At 40.9% G+C, this 20,103-nt stretch overlaps 1 protein-coding gene across 1 annotated transcript in view; it reads right to left on the bottom strand.

The window, feature by feature from the left end:
- NHSL1 (NHS like 1) overlaps positions 1-19,613 on the bottom strand; it is a 200,258-nt gene extending 180,645 nt beyond the window's left edge. The window contains exon 1 of the mRNA XM_067293664.1: positions 19,247-19,613. Within this exon, the coding sequence (XP_067149765.1) occupies positions 19,247-19,613 (367 nt within the window). The remainder of the gene's footprint in view (positions 1-19,246) is intronic.
- Positions 19,614-20,103: the final 490 nt, after the last annotated feature.

Genomic DNA, 20,103 nt, shown 5'->3' with positions numbered 1-20,103 from the left:
AGTAGCTTCTGGTCACCAGTCAAAACACCCATTTTCCCCAGCAACAGAAAGGACAGCAATCCCTTGCAGGATGGACAGCTGGGGTGGGAATCCTAAAAAATACTGCACTACATTCTCGCATTAACAAAAATTGTCTTCTATACTTTTAAGACCTATACAAGCTCCATTACTACAGCATCCCAGTAGTCAAGGTTTGTGTTACAGCTTTTACGATAACAGAATTCATATGCCAGTAATATTCACACCAAGTGCAAATCTTGTACTACTATGCAAACTCACTTGTTCCATAGGCAAAATAATACATGCAAATCAATCATTTTCACTTAATACTGGTCATGCTAGCTCATTAAGCACAAACAAATTAGGTCTGGGTTTTTTTTCACACCAACAAGTTCCCAGGATCAGAGAAGACAACAGTCAGTAATTGAAGCTGGAGTGGTCCCACCAGTAGCCAACTGGCTGATTCTGCCTGAATTGCCATTTTTTTGAGGTGGGATAGGGGAACTGCTGTAATCTAGTACAGAACTGCCACTGGCACAACGTTACAAAGGCCCAATTTCTCCTACTGCGGCTGGACACAGGCAGTTATGACCTGAAAGCCACCACTGCCATATAAATGGACCAGAAAGCATAGCTGGCTTATAGCATTCAAGAAGTGGACTGACAAGTGATGGACAAACAGAGAGCCCAACACAAGGGAACAAGACTACGGTAATGAACGTAAGGTAATGAACGTAACATGGAATAATCTGAGACTGTCAACAGCCTCATCATTAAAAGCTTTTTTGCAGGTAATAATGAGCGTGAACAACACAGGCATACAGCCTGTGCTTATCTTGCCTATCTGGATTAGAGATCTCACACTTGTATGTGTTCAGGTATGTTTTCCTTCACCACAACAGATGTTTTACTTTATTTCCTTCATACCTAACTACTGGAACTGCTCATTCTGCTCATCTCATACATACAACAGGCACACAAAGCAATGTCTTCCAAGTCAAAATACCAGTCTCGATGCCCCAGCACAAAAAGTAACCAGTTCATTCCTCCAGCCACCTAAGAAACACTGTGAACTTGCAACCTCTGTTTCCAGCTGAAGACAAAGAAAAATCCTAACTTTTTCTGTGATGTTCAGGACTTTGTTCTTAGTAGAGGTATCATGAACCTTGAAATTTCATTTGAATTTTCTAAACATACTAGAAATTTCTACACGTTCAGTTTAGAGATACTATTCTAAAGACTTTTTCAGTCAGTGATCATTTCCCATTTTTGGGTTGCAAGCAACCCAACTAAAGCACTCTGCAAAATTTAGGACTACATGTAATCAGGAAAAGATCATTATCATCCTACTACAGTAAAAAGAAAAATCTATATCAGGGTACTCAAAAATAGCATCATATCATATAATCTGAAATGTATTGTAGCACATTTTCACATGCAGCAGTTAGAAATATGTGCACACCTTTCATTTTGGTATTTTTTACTATTCAGCCTTAATGTATTTTCTTCCAATAACTTTAACTTATGTTCTGCCAGAAGCATGAGAAACAATTTATAGCAAGGCCTTAAATTTTTAAATCAGTGGGAGTTAAACCCAAGGCCTTAAAAAATTCTAGACTCTGTCTTTATCTTAGGAACTATGTAAGATATTTTTCCCATTAGCACTTTCCAGATATAAAATTTCAAAAGCCACTACAGACATTTACATCTACCATTCACACACTTTTTTATTGGGAATTCTTCAGAGATTCATATTACACAGATCAGCTGGGATAGGTATTTGAGAGCTATTAATCATAGGGAATATCACATACACGTTTTCATGCAATTTACTTAACTAAAGTCAAAAAAGCATCTTACCCTTTCTCTCAACAGAAATCCTCAGACATACCTCATGAATTAACTTTGGTATGTGTGTGTACATTACAATCCTTAACCAATTTCTGTGGTAAAAACGAACTTTGATTTGTTTGTAAGGGGTCGTTAGAATTAATCAAAGTGAGGGTTTTTGAGGAAGGCTTTTAAGGATTGTTAAAGCAAAAGGAAAGATTTCAGCATGGGAACTAATCCACAGACTACTGAGAAGATTGTGAGAGCAAGCTGGATTTGAAGGAGTTTAGCATTAATCACAGTATTAGCGAGAGTGTCTCTGGGCACAGCATAGCAAAGCAGATGAGCAGGTAATCCAAGAGAAGGTTTAGCACCATTCCACTACTTCTCACTAGAAAAGTTACTTACGTGGTGAACTCCTTCAAGGCATCAAAATGAAATGTTATAATGATAACAAAAATACTGATTTCATATAATGCTGGGATGAAGAACAATGCCTTATAACTATAATCTATGGGATGCTGCAACGAATCATTACATTATTTTCCTTTACCATTAAAGTTGTCTTAATCATCACAATCACCCAGAATCTGTGAAATTCTAGACATTCCTATCCCCATTCCCCAAGACCCAATGGATAGGTTTGACAACAGATGTCCTATTCATTAAGGCCAAAATGATCAATCTATTATGCTGAAGTAATTACAGAAGTAAAGTTCAAAAGAAGGAAATCCAATTCGATTCAGATGAAGTGTGTGCAGTCTGCAATCTGGAGAGGCGCTTAATCTAATGGGCTAGCCCACCTCCCCAGGAGAGAGAGGCATGCTCTGGTACTGACTCACTGGAACACGTCACTTGATTTTTCTGAATCTCCATTCTCTGAACTGTACATTGGCAGAATGGACATTCTGCCATCTTACAAAGTCCTTTTGACATCTATCCATGAGAAGTTCTTTTAGCTGTAGCTGCATTTGGATACATATTTAGATATCTACCTACATCATGATATCCACATACTGATCTATACCATGGCTCAGCATGAGAAACATCAGAAGCCAAAGAAGGGCCATCACTCTTCCATTTGAGATTTTTTTTTTCTAAGGGAGAGGGAGATATTTTCATATAAAGGTTTCTTAGTTCTCTGTGCATTAAATTATCAGTCCACTCTTTTGCATCCACTAATTCAGTAAAAGAGTATTTCCAGTTTCCAAACTCTATATTTGTCTCTTTAAGGTTCAAAAGAAAGAAGGTCTAGCTTTCAGGTAAGCCTTAAATCAGTATATTAAAGGAGAGATCCTGCAAGCTTACTATACAAGAGTGCTGATCATTATTAGAGATTTTGTCGGGTTTCTGGCAACTGCGAGCTCTCACTCTAAGTGTTAGCAGTACTCATAGGATTTCATCCACCACATTTTAACTTTTGTTGATTTTTCATGTTTATTTTTTTCTGTAATTCCCTTCAGCAAAACAAATGACACTTTTACCCCTCCCCTTCATCTGTTTTTTTTTGTTGTTGTTTCACATACAAAAAACCCACATTGGCAATGGCAAGACCTATTACACAATGAGATTCTAACTTGGCTGCACGATGGCTGTAGAGGACAAAACTGCATTAGTTCAGTGGGACTGACGGCTGTCTCACATACTAATTTTGTTTCTTTTCAATCCATCCTTTTCCACCAATGCCTTCTGTTCATCTAACCACTCTCCTTTTTCCACTCATAGGGAAAAAAAAAAAATTAAATGCAAAGACAACATCAACTGGATATGACAGCACAGGTCGCTGCGATTCCCTGCTGTCTGATCTCCGGACACACAAGACCTCCGGCAGAAGCCCAGGGGCCCACATGGCCAGCCGGGGGTCCCGACGCACCAGTGCTCATCCCACCACGGTTATACAGCAGTCCTGCTCTTACACCTTTCCCACTGCTGAGACAGGTGTAATTAGGGACCTCTTGCAGAATATTAATAAAGCTTGATTAAAAACACAAGAGCAATCCTTAGTTAGGAGGAACTGTTTTCAAAGCTCAGTAGTCCAAAATTTGGCTTCCAAAGCATTGGATACACCACTACTCAGGCTGCTTCTTCCCCTGCAGATCATTCCCTCTCCTCCTCAAACACACCCTCTCTCTTTTTATAGCATTTCAGTGAAGAAGGGTGAGGGGTAAACTGAGCGATCTGACTGCCAGTTTTGCCAAAGACAAACATCTGAGAGTTAGAGCCACTGAAATAAAAGGAGAAAAGGTGGAGGGAGACAGGGTTCAAAATGCATTTACAAAAGAGTGATTAAAATAACACAACATGATCCACACACACAAAAAGGTTTAAGGGGGACAGTAAACTTTCTTAAAACTGGGCCTGTTTTACATTTAAATATATGACTACAATATAATAAGAAAGTACTGCTTTATGTGAAGAGAAGGTAGAAGGAATATGGTATCATTTTCTATGCAACATATTTGCAAAACAGCAATCTAAAACAACCACCTAATTAGGAAACATTGGGCGAGAATAACACCTCCTGCCTCCCCCCCACCCCCGCCAAAACCAAACAAACATGAAAACCTTACCCACACAATTTTCTTCTCTCTCTCACCTCCTCTCTAGTATAAACACATTCCTGAAGTGCCAACCTCAGCATTTTTAACTCCTTCAGAAGTAGCCATGCTCTTCTAGGAAGACAGTGCTTAAACCTAACTAGGGACTGACCCCTCAGGATGTGGGCATGGGGGTGGGGAACTTCAATATTACAACCCATCCATCAACCACTTCTATAAAGCTCTTTTGTTTCAAGTTCATGCTTAGCAACTCAAGGTCAAAACTGATGTTGGAAAACGCAAATCGTAAGTCAACCCAGACTTTCACCCCTCCTTGTCTTCTTGACCTTAAACGCAAACAAGAAACTCTCAAAAAGAGATTTGTGCCACAGAGTCTCTTTATATAAAAATGTATATAAAGGAATATAATCAACTTTAAAATGACTGCAGACTAAGTTTTTGAACTACGCTACCAAAGATAGAAATTACAAAAACAAAATCAGAATGTATGCACTTAGGATAGAATACTCTGGTTTTCTTACAGTTTGGACAATTAAAGTCAATTAGTTGTTTCCATCTGTACTTATCTAGTGACAAAATGTTTGACTGCAAACACCACAGGGAAAACTAACTGCTTTAAAAAACTTTCTCCTCTATGGCAAAAAAAAAAAAGAAGAAAGAAAGAAAGAAAAAAAGGAACACATGTCTATTAGCCTTTGGCTTTGAGAAATCCTGGGTCAGATGTGGGTGGCCTTAATGAAGAAGAAAAAAAAATAGCTATAATGAACATAAAAGCAAGGGTTTCATAGTGGCAGAGAAAATGGGATGTATTCCACAGGCTGTAACTATTCTCCTTAGATATGCAACAGGAAAAAAAAAAGATTCATTATGCTCATGCATTAAAGGCCAGACTTTTCAATGAACCCTGTTCTTGCAAGGTTCCACAGCAGAAAGCAACAGAGGTGCCAAATACCTTAAATTATGAGGTTATCCAATGCAGATTTCCCAGAGGTACTGTGACCAAGGCAATTTACATATGCAATAGAAAGAGCCTGCAAGAGAAGAGAACTCTGACACAAAACTGTTAGCTAGGATTTAAATCTCTTAATTTTAGGATGATCTGGTAGTCTTTTGAACTCACATCTCTAAACTTTTTAAGGCATTATCCCAAGAATGTACATATAACATCTTCCATGTGGGGACAGAGTCCCCTCTGAGAACTTTAAATATGGTTCTATCAAATGCCAGTTTGGCTTTCTCCATGTGAATTTGAATGCTTTAACTAGAGTTTATGAACTTTCCTTGGAAAGAAATGTATAATAATAGTTTGCCATCCATGTGTGTAAGCAATAGTGTAAAAATACCAGATAATCCTGGAGTCTAACAAAAACATTTTTAAACAAGTGATTTTTCTCCAATAGCTTTTATTTAGCCCTTAAATCATAGGTTTCATTTAAAGCACCATCAGGTATAAAAAGTGCTGCCAATTAATTTAGCCTAAAAGGACAGTTACTTAGGGAAAGCATAGGGAAATGTGTTAATTAGCAGCAAGTCAGGATACCGAGGGTCTACTTTATCAGACAAAATGCTGCTGTGGATGACAAAAAAATGTTTCCCATATTTCTCACTGGAGTTCACTTGCTTGTCCCAAGCAAGATGAAGAACAGAACTATGTGGTATCCTTCTTCTAACTTGCTTAATAAAGCTCCCAGAGACTAGCAAAAAAAAAAGGTACTGTATTAACGTAACCTAGATCCTAGACAGTTTCCAAAAAACTAGCCAAGAATCTTCGTCAGAATTTTGAAAAGGAAGCTGGTGTTGAAATTCTTAAGCATTCAGAAGGGTTGTTCAGGACTCTTCCTGTAAATGCTGCATATTTTTCATCCTGTTAGAGATACTGTCAGAAATATCTCTTAGGTAAGATCCTGGAAATAGTCTCCACTTTCGCTCTTTCTGATATCATCAGTTTAGTGCATTGTCTTCCGACAGAAGTAGTAAATATTTTTGTTGAGACCATTAAAGTTCTTCTAAAGAAATCTTTCAAGATCAGATGCCCTCAAGTAAATAATTATGTGATCTTTGGTTGCCAACTTTGTTACCTGGATAACCAATACCCTCCTTTATCTATCCTTTTTCAGATAAATGTGCTAAAACATTTACCCAAGGCTACAGAGTACCCCAGCTCTCCTGGTCAGGTTGTCCATCTTGGGTGCAGTACCAAGCAATTAGCATCCCTCTTGGACAACCTTCCAGTAAGGGAGAGCACATCAGCATTCCTGCTTATAATGCTTTGACTTATCTACTGATAAGTCCAGTTCTGGGTTTCCAGTATGAGAAAGACATGGGCATACTGGAGCAAGTCCAGCAAAGGGCCACAGAGATGATTATGAGATTGGAGAATCTGACATACAAGGAGAGGCTGAGAGAGCTGGGACTGTTTAGCCTGGAGGAGAGAAGGCTCAGTGGGGATCTTAGCAATGTGTATGAATGATGGGGGGACTAAAGAAGTCAGAGCCAGACTCTTCTTAGTGGCATCCAGTGCCAGGACAAGACAGAATGGGCATAAGCACATAAATACATGAAATTCTATTTAAACATCAGATAAACCATTTTTGCTGCAAAGGTGGTAAAACACTGGAGCAGGCTTTCCAGAAGGGCTGTGGAGTCTCCTTCCTTGGAGATATTCAAAACCCAACTGGACCTGGCACTGAGCAACCTGCTCTAGGTGACCCTGCTGTGAGCAAGGCGGTTGGACTAGATGATCTCCAGAGGCCCCTTCCCACCTAAGTGACCCTGTGATTTCCATGACCATGAAAACACTTGAGAGGGTCTACCCTTTCAGTTGCAGAGCTCTCAATACACGATCTCTGTCAAGCAGCCTCAAGAACTTTTCCTTGGAAATTTTTATTCCATCAAAACTCACACAGTCACAGTTTTAAGAGTGGCCACTGGAAAAAAAAACAGCACTACAGCAAATGGCATATGGTTCAAGCGTGTTTAATAAAACCTAGTAAACAGAGACTGCTCTAACATTAACTGAGATAATGCAGGACTCTCAGGTTGAGTGGTTAGACAGACTCTGGTCAGTTCTGGGTGTACCTACAAAGCTTCCTAGCCAAACCAACTATTTGGTGGGATCTACCCTTACTCAGTCAGTCATTTTTGCGATTTGGTATTTCTGTTAAATGTTCAGATACTCTGCAAGTTGCCCTGGTAAGCTCAAACTTTCACTAGAAATATATCCATGCTTTCATTTTTCTTTAGAATTAAGTTTATATTTTATTTTTATAAGCCATGCATAGTAATATAAATTTAAAAAAATGTATATTTATAGACACAGCTAGTGACAAATACTCCTGAGCACAAAATATGAGAAATTGGCATAAGTTCAAATGAAGACAAGCTTCCATCTATCACAAGCTAATTCATCCTTCTACCAGTTGTACCACTCAATGAATCTAAATCATTTAAATATTTGATGTGTTAAGCTGCAGTACATTGTTTGCACACACAAAGCCAGATTACATACCCTTCGTCCTATTGTTTGCCAGCTGTAGCTCTTTTCTGACTGCAGCAAGTTTCAGAATTTGTCAGTAAGGTTATTAACAGTAACAAAATGATTAGTAAGGAAAAAGTTACCATATTTTGGGCATTGGGAAAAAAGGGAAGGGAGAGGAAAACATCTCTGTTAGAACAACAGGGTCAGAACAACATGTCACTAAAAGCACTCCCTCCCATACTGTACACCACGCTTCTCAGAGGGGTCATCACAAACTACAAAATGCAAGCCAAACTCAGCAATGCGTGGGAGCATGCAAAATAATAAGCATTACAGATGGTTTCAGTCTCCATTACCATCAAGTAGACACAATGTCTCTGTAATAGATATGGAAGAAACAGAGGCTTTTGTAATATGACAGCTAAAAAGCACCAAGAGCTCTATGTTTTTGTGGTATTCTTCCCCTCAGCAAAACACTCAGTGGATTTCTAATTACCTGCTCTTCCTGTAGACCTCAAGAAGGCCCATAACTATTGTGAAACTTTGGTTTATTCAACACAAATTTCTTCAAACCAAACTTAACTGCCATCTTCTTGCTTGTCTTGAGCGTGTTAAAACTAGACTCTCCTACAAACAGAGCCGTATTGCTCGGTTAAATTTGTACTGTGGCTGTACTAAATAAATGCTTTCTCATGTTTTAAGGAAACCTGTGATCATAGGCAGGCCAACACTGCAGTTACTGCTTCCTTCAGCATAAGCAAGTGCAGCCTCCCTTCTGCCCGTGTCCTGGACTTCTTGCTAAACTGCAGCCTTGTCCTACTGCTGAATACCATGAGAAGGCAGGCTCACATTCACCTCATTTTCTCCAGCTTTACTACCTTTCCTGAACGCAAGGTTTATGATTATAGAGTACGATAATACTGCATATTATGTATTCTAATTATTATATAACTATGACTATAATTATGAAATCGATTATAATAATCTATTTATATTCAAACTATTGTTAAGATCACTGCTTTCCTCCTCCTCAGGACAAGGCTGGCCAGTGCTCTAAGCAAATCCGATACAATGCTGCCCGGGATTTTGGCCAGTACAGTGGCAGGGCCACTTTCAGTCCGCATTGCGCAAGCCAGACCAGGTGCAGCTGCAGTCTGACGGGGTCAGAGGACCCCAGGACTGCTCCCAGCGGGGATCACGCTGTCGCAGCCTGCCCAACAGGGCTGCACACACTCCCTGTTGCGAGGTTAAAACCCAGAGATACAGGGAAGGGTGTTGGCCCTCTGAAGATCAGTTGCTATACCAGTTTCATCTATCTCACCTTTCATCAGACTCCTGAACACAACTTTCACAAAACCCTTCTATTGTATCACTCTTCTATTTCCCACCCTATCTGTTCCCCTACAGTGTACATTCAGCCTTGTAAACATCCTTTTCATGATAAATATTATGTTTACATATTAATACTCTTGATTTTATATGCACATGCTATGAAAAAAATCTAGCAGGAGGAAGCATACAGTAGCTAACTACTATAATTTTATTAGAAAGAATGAGGAAATGATTTAATGTAAAGAACAAGATTTAAGAAAGCTATGTCTGAACTAACCCACCAAGGCATGTTATGAACATTACCATACTTTAATTGTCTTTCTTCCTCATACCAAATGTAGAAGAAACTTGTTAAATCTCTTCTTGTATTTAAAATGTTGAAATTTCTAGATAGTCTATGTTTTTTCCTACTTCACAAAACAGGGCTTCTACCTTTCCAGCATTACAAATCAAAATAGTACAAAAGTGACTATAACAATAATGTAATGAAGTACATGTTAATGTACATATTAACTATATATTTCAATCTTACAGTTTATACTTATTTCCAGAAATTATTGGATTCTTAGACTTCTGTAAAGAAACATTTTTGGTATGAAATACATATTTTGGCAGAAGAAAACATTGGAAGATGGATGGGAACTTGAGAAAAAAGTATTTTCTTTGCAACATGTCCAGAACAAGTTGGGGGGGGGGGGGGGAAATCTTGCTGTATAATCAAACTTTGCTGTTCCTGTACTCCTTCTGCATTAAAAATCAAGTACCACAGCTAACAAAAAAAGGGAATATATTTTACATAAATTTTGTAAGAGGTTGTTCCTGTTTCCTGGTAGTTGGCTTCTCTTTTCTAATTCAAAATATTTTAAGCATCTCTAAGGAGCACACGGCTAACAATATTCTGAGGTTTTATTTTTAACATCTAAAGATATTCCATTAGCCAAACATCACTTGGTTTTTCAAGGCATTCAAGCAAATTCATCTATATATTGAACAGGAAGGGAAAGCCAACACCATTCACTTGGGAGCTCCTTCCTCCTATACAACGGGAACAAAAGGTGCCACCAGACATAACCTACAAAGCAGTTCTCTCAAGTCCTGCTGAGCTTCCTATAAGTGAACTCCATCTGTTGCCAAAAGCCAAAACTACCCAAAGGAGAAAACAGAAGACAGATGTCAGATTGCCAGGAGAAAGACTGAGCTTGCTCTCTTTTTCAAAGAAACTGTTGAGAAAGCTTACCAATGTAAGAACAACTAAGCCTAGAGTAATATATTTAAACCAGTGAGTAGCAATACTTATCCCACAACTTAGAAGTTGATGAGAGCTCTTCTTTAGCCAGCAGTTTGATTATAAAAAGGAAAAAAAAAAGTGGGAGCACTAAGGAGAAAAAAGAGAGTTCAAGTACAACATATTACCATTCAGAATATTCTGGAGAAGTCACTTGTTTTCATTTTCTACTTGACAATTCAACCAGGTGAAAAAAAGAAAGGAAAAAAAAAAATCACACTGTCACTATTTCTATATATGCTTGGAATCTCCCCTTCATAGTTTTTCAATTATGATTTAAGTTAGTAAGTAAATATTTATTGCTAGTACAAAAATACAGTGGCTCAATTCTTCATATTCAGTAAGCATCTATAGTTCCAATTTACTTCAGGGACATCTATGATAGTCATAATCTCTAAAAAGTAGGATCTAAGTCAATTAAAAAACCTAAACTCTTAGCTGAATCATAATTTGCTTAGTTAGACTCCAGTTAGTCCAAGCCTACCTACAGTAAAAGGAAAGATATGCATATCCGATCAACTAACTTAACAGATCTACCAGTTCTCAAGACAGTAAATTTCAGATTAAAATAGACTTGCTGCTGACATGTAGAATAGGAAAACTGAACCTACTAAAATGTTTAAATGTGCTTTAAGTTCAAAAGTTATAAACCCGAGTCACAGATTTAAATTAAAATGAATTCCTTTGAGTTTTACACTTCATGTAATACTTGGATACTCTCACTTCTATCACTGTAACCAGTGCAAATGTTTTTGCTCTTGGTGTTACCAACTTTTGTGGCAGCCTGAAAGGAGAAGAAGCAACAACAGATGAACAAAATCTATTTGTTATTACCAAGATCTTTGCAGGCTCTGTACTATAGTAAATTGCCAAGCCCCGAAGCTCGCTGCAGAGAGCGGAGACTCAGACTTTAGAACAGATTAACTTCTTTGGAATATAGCTTTCAGATCATTTATTTTTTAAACGCTTGAAAACTGGCACAATGACCGCTTTATTCATTCAAGTGACAAATTGAGATGGCATCAAGAGTATAACTGCAGTGCTACCTGCTGCGCCACAGCCCCGAGCTGGAAGGCCTCACACTGGGGCTAACGCTCGGGCATATGAAACGAAGGGGCGAGAGGAAAGCAAAGTTGTCATGAGAAAGCAAGGCGCTCTGTAAATCTTCATCCTACTTGCTGCTCCTCCTCCCTCCCAAATTTTACCAACTAGCAGATATGCACAGTATTGTACTTAAATAAGGAAGGAGAGATGCGCAAGACCAGTTTTATCAGGTATCATACGGGCGGTAAGGAGCAGAGCAGACAGCACGAACTGTTACACAGCCAGAGCAAGCACAAGGACTTGGAGTGGAGAGGAGGCAGGCCACAGTGTACAGTACGCGTGGGGTGGGAAGCCCAAACTACTAAAGAAAAGGAGGAGGAGGAAAAAAAATAATAAAAAAATCAGACCCTAACTTAGAAAGTGTGTACAGCCAGTGGCTCTCATGGGGAAATTACCAAGAAGAGTTACGGCAAAATAATTCTTCTGCACTGACTCTCTTTGCAGGCACAACAATTCTGCTTTGGGATTTCAAAGTGACGTAAGCTAAACCACATTAAGCAGGATCTTAAACATTCATATTCCAACTCTTCATAATTCTCAAAGTGTAGTGAAATCTCATGTGTACAATGCTGATCAAAGGACAAGAGACCAATAAATAAATAAATACAACCTAACATAAAACACTATAATTCACAGGCGACAAAAAGAAAAAAAAAACAAGACAGCCTGAAGGTAGAAGAAGCCCTGCCCAATTAAAACCGTACTATATAAACACAAACAACTTGCAAAGTCCACCCACATTAATCTATGCTTAACCCACAGGTACAGAGATATTTTTTCTAGTCTTTTTTACGTGGCATGTCATCCAGTCTCTTAGGAAACTGTCATCCAATCAGCAGGTTTCATATCAAACCTACACCCAGGAACAACATTTAATTACCATGTTCAGTTGATCTTGTTAACTGTTTTGGTGGACAACTTTGATCTTGTCTTCTGATAACTAAGTTAGGACTACAAAAAAAGCAGGAACTTTGCATAATTACCAAGCCTTCCAAAGTACATTTTTTAATTCACCCTATTTCTCAATTTCCTTTTCTATTTGTATTGCACTAACATTAGCTCCTCAGAGGAGGCAGTCAAAGCAGTTTAGGAAATACAGGAATTCAAAAAAATCAAGCATAAACATACTTCTACCTCTCACCACACTTTCTCCCCACAGTAAAAAATACATGGTGGCTCCATAATCACCTAACACACACACACACAAAAAAAACCCCACACACAGCGACCCAACTATCAGATCTCTGAGGGTAACCTCACTCAAAACTTGTATAAAAAGATACTCCAGGCGACATGGTGGAAATAAAGGCTGATTATTGGGACAACTAGATCCTTTATTTGAATGCTTTAAGCACTCTAGCCTGCTACAGTACAGAGCAAGCTTCAATAAATCACAGTACTTTAGCTACCTGTTACACAATTCACAACACTACAGCGGTTGTTCCAGGTAACACAAACCAAAGCGCATGCCCTTATTATACTATCATTTATTCAAATATGCAGGGAAGAAAGAGATAAGGAGGAAACAGAGATTCCACCTCATTCCCCCAGAGATGTGGAAAAGCCCAAGCATTACCCTGGTGAACCTGGCCCTGGCTACGCAAGTCGCAGCATCCCACTGCCGCTGGCAGCCAGCGCCAAATGCTTCTGAGGAAGGTGCAGGAATCAGTATGCACATGTGGAGTAATCTGCTCCCTGTCCCCCTTGAAAACCTTATTTCAATCTCCACTAGTTAGAGGTTGGTTTAAACTCCAAGACAGAGGTTTTGAGGAATTTCAGTGGCTTCCAGTATGTTGTTTTATGTTTGCTAATAGGTTCACCCCAAAAATGCCTCCTCTGCAGGAGCTTCATATTAGCAGCTTAGAAGAGAAGGCCGCAAGACCAAGATTGCTAGCTCTCACTGAACCAAGCTGAGACTGTGCCAATACTAATAGGAAGAGAAACTTCTGACGGCATTTTATTGTATCCTAAAATATCTAAGAATGTTCAAAATAGATCCTAATTAAAAACAACTAAAAACAGTATGTTTAATTCATTAACTACCTCTCCTAAACACTGTTTTCCTGAATGATCAAGCCAGTCATAAGATCTAGGGAAATAAATGTCCGTAGGTGTTGTATAATAGGTTCTGAGCAATGTACAAAGCAGCTCTAAATTTGAGCCAAAGAGTGTCAACTGTTTTCAAAACAGTGAGCCAAATCCTCATCAAACTGAATTCAACTGGAGCACTGCCATTCAGCAGGACAGTGAGTTGGCCCACTGTGCCCATGGGAAATCTTTTTCTAACTCAGGCTTTCTTCCTGCTCGTTTCAAATGAAATCTCCTTTGGGTCAGGTTGAATTTCCACAGATAATTAGTCTTGCACTAGCTAAATAAAACAAGGGTTATATTGCTCCTGAGCAGCAATCTGAATAATTACAAACAGGGTAAAAGAGAAAATTTATTTTTTTTCTTCCTAGGGAAATTTAGCAATTAACTGTTTAACATGGTTTTAACTTTGCTGCTGAATCTTTGGATTGCACAGCAACAGAGAGGAGAGAAGTACCATAGCAGGTGGTCACCTGAAGCAGCTGGCAAGTACCATAGCTGGACTGTAGCTCCCAAATACTGTTAGAACAGAATTTTTCATTTTTTCGTAGACTGCATGCCTTGGTGGAGGTTTTTTGTTTTGTTCTGTTTTTAAAGAGGGTTTCTTTTTGTTACTACAAGATGACATATCTCAAACAATCTTTCCTTACACCAGAAGCTAGAGAAAGCCCAGAAAGTGAGCCAGCTGGTTTGTCCCTTGCCCACTGCTGAGACTGTCTTCAATAATGTTCACTTTTGGTGGTGAGGGATGGAGGAGGGGTTTCCCTAGGAATAAGCTGAATAAAGCTTCCTGTTCAGCTAAAGCAGGAAATGTGCTCCAGCGCTGCCTCACACACAAAGAGTGGAAAATACTTACTAAACAAAATAGCAGGAGATGAAGTGTAAACTGGATTGTCCTTACATCATGCAGATAAACAGAAAGCCATACGCCCCATCCCCCAGGCTCGCTTTGATTAGCATGCTTGAACTTGGAAAAATATATACATATGTATACGTATGTTCTGCATGAACATAAAATGATGATGCTGTGCCTTTAAAAGCAAACACTGAAGGATTTTGAACAACAACAATAATTAGGAGGTAGCATTTCCTCCCTCCCCCAGGATCAGTTTCTTGTTATAGTAGGAGGTACAACAGACCAAGCCCTTTCTTACTACTGGAGAAACTGAATTAGAAATTGTCATTAGGTTCACCTCCCAGCATTTCTCAAACATCTCTTCACAAAGACCAAAAATCGATAGCATAGAAGACAGCAGGGACAGCCTTCCACTCTGTCAAACCATTAGGATCCACTGAAAAGAACAGTAATATTAGTTTTTGCACAAATACTGTGGAAGAGAAATATTAATGGAAGAACTTTTACTCCCTTTACTCACTACAAAAACAATGACTGTTCAGGGCCTCACAGCATTTCCAAGAGCTGCCTTGTAATCCCTGCAAGATGCTCTGCTGCCATCATACACCTTTTGATGAGCTCTGATCACTTCAAAGAGGCATTTAGCCTCACCCACCCTGATGTGTAAGAGCTAAAAGCAAAGAAAAGGACATCCCTTAATGCTAGGTCACAGATACAGATGCACAGTGCCTAGGAAATGAAAAGCTGTTAGGCAAGTTCTACAGTGTGAACTATGTTACGGCAGTTGTGCGCTGGAAATACATAACAACACACCACACAAAACACAGCAATGCACCTAGGCTTAATGAAAACCTGATGAAAGAGTGTTAAAAAATCTACTGAATCTAATTAATTCTCTAGAAGTGGCTACTGCAGTTAAACTAAGTTCACAAGTACTACATACAGTACTTAAATTTTATAAATCACCTTGAACCATTAGTGCCTCCCACCACCATGAGTTATAAACCAGTCATCAGCCCCATAAGGACATGCCTCATGTTTTAATGTCCCTTCTTATGGCACAACGCCCTGATCATCATGAAAAGCTCAAGTAAGCCTTAAGAAAGCATTTTATCAAAGGGCCTTAAAATATCCTTAAATTCAAACCAAAAAACAGGTGCAAGTTTCTAAGTTGGAGGACATAAACAGTGGGTACTCTATCACCAGAAACAGAAGGAGCTTAAGTCAAACCAAACCAAGAGTCAAACCATGCCAGTGAAGCCCACCATCACTGCTGAGCGCTGGGAATGATTGCTAAGATCACATACAACTGATGGCTACCTTCAATATCCTGAAGCGCACGTGAAACTGTAAACTACCAGAGCACGTGAGGCACGCTTGTGTAACACGCTAGGAAAGCAGGCCTCACAGTTGAAGGACATTACAGAAATCCAACCAGTCTTGATAAAGGAGAAAAATCCCCCCTTGTAAGGATTGCAACATGTAAAGTCATTTTAGTCAGATCATTATTAACCTGCTTGTGAAAACTGAAAGTTCTTGTGTACATGGTGGAATGACTGGATGTACTTTAAATAATACATTCAATCCACTAGATGATAACAAAGAGTATATAACAGAAGAGAAACAACTGGAATCTTCCAAGATATATTTAACTACTAATACTCTTATTTATATCATATATAATATACACACACGCACAAATGTATGATAGCAACATCTAGGGGCATATGGGTCCTGCACACATGTAAGGACACACTGCATGGCCAGACAGTTCATGACCATGTAAAGAATGACTAATTGCAGGCAAAGAGTTTTGTAATGTCTGCATTCCCCCTTCACATTTGCACCTTAGTACAGTGATGAACAAACTTTAATAGACCCCCAGGTATCTGAAAGACACCATGTAGAAACTATATTTTGAAATAAAATGGTAATTCACACCAAAACACCTCACGTTTTCAAAGTACATACTTTTCCAAGCACCAGGAATATATGAAGCATAGTTTCATGTATCAGCTGCCTGTCCACAGCTACCTCCTAAAAAATGGCTGGGACCCATATTAGAGGCTTGCCAGTCCTCCTCTGGTCCATCTCATGTAAGATCATGCTGCAATCACAAAAATCATCCTAGAACCTTCAGTTCCAAAAGGCAATTACTGTCTGGGCCCCCCAAGTGCACAGAAACCATTTCTTCACATAGAAATCACCCATGGTTTGAAAAGCAGGTGTACAATGTCCTATACCCTCAACAGCCAGACCTAAACACTTAATTCATCAGGTGCCATGTCATTCAAGAAGGACCTGTGCACCACAACAGATGCCCAAGTTTGCAATATTTTTCCCCCAGAAAGTGTTTACAAGCAATGGGAATCTGGTAAATCAGAAAGAAATGTAAATAGTTTACAATCCTTGTTCCTCTCAGAGTCCCCTCCAGTCAATGGTTTCCTCTAGGAAGCTTCTGTATCTCAGAAATGGGAAGGGGGGGGGGGGAGCCCTTGTCACTGTTCCAAAACAAAGCCAGCATAATTAAACCATTCTCTTTGTTTTGCACATATTTACCTTCAATGCCAGCAACAGGGTTAAACTTGCAGACAAGCCTTGACAGCTTCCATTATGGATGAGTTCATGATGTTAACTACAACTGATCATCACACCCAATCTCACTGGCCAGATTACAATATGAAGAAAGCATGTAACAAGAGAATTGACATGACATAAGGTGCAACTTAGTGTCAACATGGTTAGCCTAAATATCAATTCTTTATGACAGGTAGCCAAGTAAAATAATCTTGCTTTACAAGAAGGCTCCTTCATACAATTAAAAAAAGATCAGAAATATATCATCAATTCATTAGAACTCAATGGCTTTAATAAAGACGATTGTTTTTAAACATTAAACTAAATATTAGCAGCAGCAATGCAACTGCTAAAAAACAAAATGAAATTTGACAACAGAGATGCTAATCACCAAAGAATTTAAAATCAAATGGGGAAAGCCAAACACAAGAACTGCGTCCAGTTTTGGGAATTGCAATGACAAGAGCAAAACCCATCAAATTAAAAACAGCAGGCTTAGCTCAAAGAACTGAGTTATAATGAAAAAATTTTAAATAGTAAATATATAACTTGGGGCAAATGGTGACAAAGAGAGAATACAGTCCAACCAAGTGTCTGACATACATAAAATTTCAGGGTTTGCAGAGTGTAGTGCTAGCCTCATTTCAATCTCCACTTGAGATATGTTGCATCAGTGTATGGTAATGAGCTTCCTCTTTAAAAGAGAGAAACAAATTCTGCTTTACATCAAGACATCAGTGTATATCAGGACATCATACCACCCTACCACAAATATTTCTACTATTCCCATGCCTGTGCAAGTCAGGCTTTAAACTAACATAACTATATTGGAAAAAAAGGATATACCTGTTCTGGTGAGGAAGAGAAGTTACTTCAGTTTGTCAGTGTTACAAACAGAAAAAAAAAAAAAACGGGATAACACAAAACATTAGCCTAACACTTATGAACCACAGAAGGAGCTTTTCAATAAAGGTGATGACAGTTTCTTCCTTTGAGGAAGAAAAAAAAAAGAAAAGAAAAAAATCACTGAAGTATACCATAAGGAATAATTCTGCAGTAAAATGGAGAAGTTACCCGTACAGGATCCATTTTCACTGGATCTATCTGTGAAAGGCCTTCATAATCAATTTTGCTCTTAAGTATAGCAAATGTGAAGCAGGCTTTCTACTTCCACTTAGAAGAAAACTATCAATGGTCTTAGAGCAGCAATACTGTTTAGGATAGGCTTGCACTATATAGTGCTACCACAGAAGTAGCAACACAATTCTTAAGATTTGTGAATGTTTCAAACACTAAGGAAGCTAAGCTGATGCTGAAAGCCATCTTTCACTTACTCTGGGGAGAGCCAAGACAAACACAAATAAAACTACATGTAGCAGATACAATTTTTACATGATCCTTCCTCCAAAGTTGGACAAAGCTTGGAAAAGACTTGTTCTATATCTCCGTGTAGCTGCACAGCTTTCCACAATTAGGCGCTTCTGAGGGCTGATTTACAGACTGCAAGAAGGAACTTAACAAAAACTTCCCCAAACTGCCGCTAGTTAAGTATCCAAGGCCAAATCTGGATCTAGCTGTTTGTGCTCTGTATGAAGTTACAGTTACAAACTTGGGATCAGTCTGGACACAGCAGAGGCTTGTAAGAAAGAGCAGCAGCGCAGGAGAACTGAGGGATACAGAAATAGCTGCAAAGTACACCCAGGTTTCTATTACTAAGATTTTCCCCTGTACATACAAAAAAAAACCTAATCAGGCATGTGGGCTGAACTGTCAGAAGCCCAGCTGATTCAAAATCTAGCATAAACCTGGCACAAACATATAAACAACTGCCCCACCCCTCCCCCTAGGGATTAGTGTGCTATCTCCCAGCCGAAACCTCCTGGCGGTGGAGGTGCTGAAAGCCAACCGGCTCCCCTCAGCCCTAGCGTCAGCTCGCTGGCCCTCCCTGCAGCCCCCTCTCCCCGGTGGATCGCTGGGTGCCCGGCAGCGGCAGCGCAAGAACAGCGCAGCCGGAGCCCCGCCGCGCCGGGGCGAGCGCCGCCGAGAGCCGCCCCCGCGGTGCGCCGCGGTCCCGCCGCCCCCCTCACACACCGACACGTGCCGCGGGGAGCCCGGGCGGGGGTGCAGGAGCCACTCACGGATTTTGACTTTGCGGTGGTCGAGGCGGGCGAGGAGCGCCTCCAGGGCGCCGAGGCGGCGCTGGAGCCGGGCGTTGCGGTGGCACAGCGAGTCCGCCTCGCTGAGGATCCCGCCGAAGATGTCGCCGGCGCAGCGGGAGAGGTCGGAGAGCTGCATGAGCAGCGACACCAGGGCGTACGAGCTGACCTGCTCCAGCGCGCTGAAGAGCGGCACCGCGCCGCGGCGGCGCCCGCCGCCCCCCTCCGCCGCAGCGGCTTTGTCCCCCTGCGCCGGGCCGCCCCGCTCCGCGCCCGCGGCGCCATCCCCGCCGGCCTCCTCCAACCTGCACAGCTTCAGCGGCTCCAGGGTCCGCAGGGGGAAAGGCATCGCGGCCGGGGGAAGGAGGGCAAGGCAAGCAAGGCAAGGCAGGCGGGGGGGGGGGGAAGCTAGGCGTCCCCGGTGCAGAGAGTCTTCATTCGCAAAGCGGCGGCGGTGACAAAAGTTCAGAAAGAGAGAGGGAGAACAACAACAAATGAATCAAGACGGGCGCTAAGCTCGCCGGGGCCGGGGGGGAGCCGCCGCCGCCGCCTGGGCGCAGGGGGAGCCCCGCGCGGCGCCCATGTGCGGGTGCGGCCCGGGCCGGAGCCGGAGCCGGGAGCGGGGCGGCCGCGGCGGCAGCACCGCCGCTCGGCGGGCGCGGGGAGAGCCCGCGGCGGCGCGGCGCTTCCCGGCGGCCGGGAGGCAGGAAAGAGCCCGGCTTTCTCTCCCCGAAGTGGAGATGGGGGGGGGGGGGAGAGAAGGAGGAGGAAGCGTGGGAGGGGGGCTGAAGCGCCCTGGATACAGCCACAAAGAAGGGAAGGCAGCCAGGGAAAGAAGG

The sequence above is a fragment of the Apteryx mantelli genome, chromosome 3, assembly GCF_036417845.1.
Source record: "Apteryx mantelli isolate bAptMan1 chromosome 3, bAptMan1.hap1, whole genome shotgun sequence".
In the NCBI taxonomy this organism is placed as follows: Eukaryota; Metazoa; Chordata; class Aves; order Apterygiformes; family Apterygidae; genus Apteryx; species Apteryx mantelli.
Note: the sequence above shows the minus strand (reverse complement) of the source record. Positions and strands in the feature narration are given on the sequence as shown.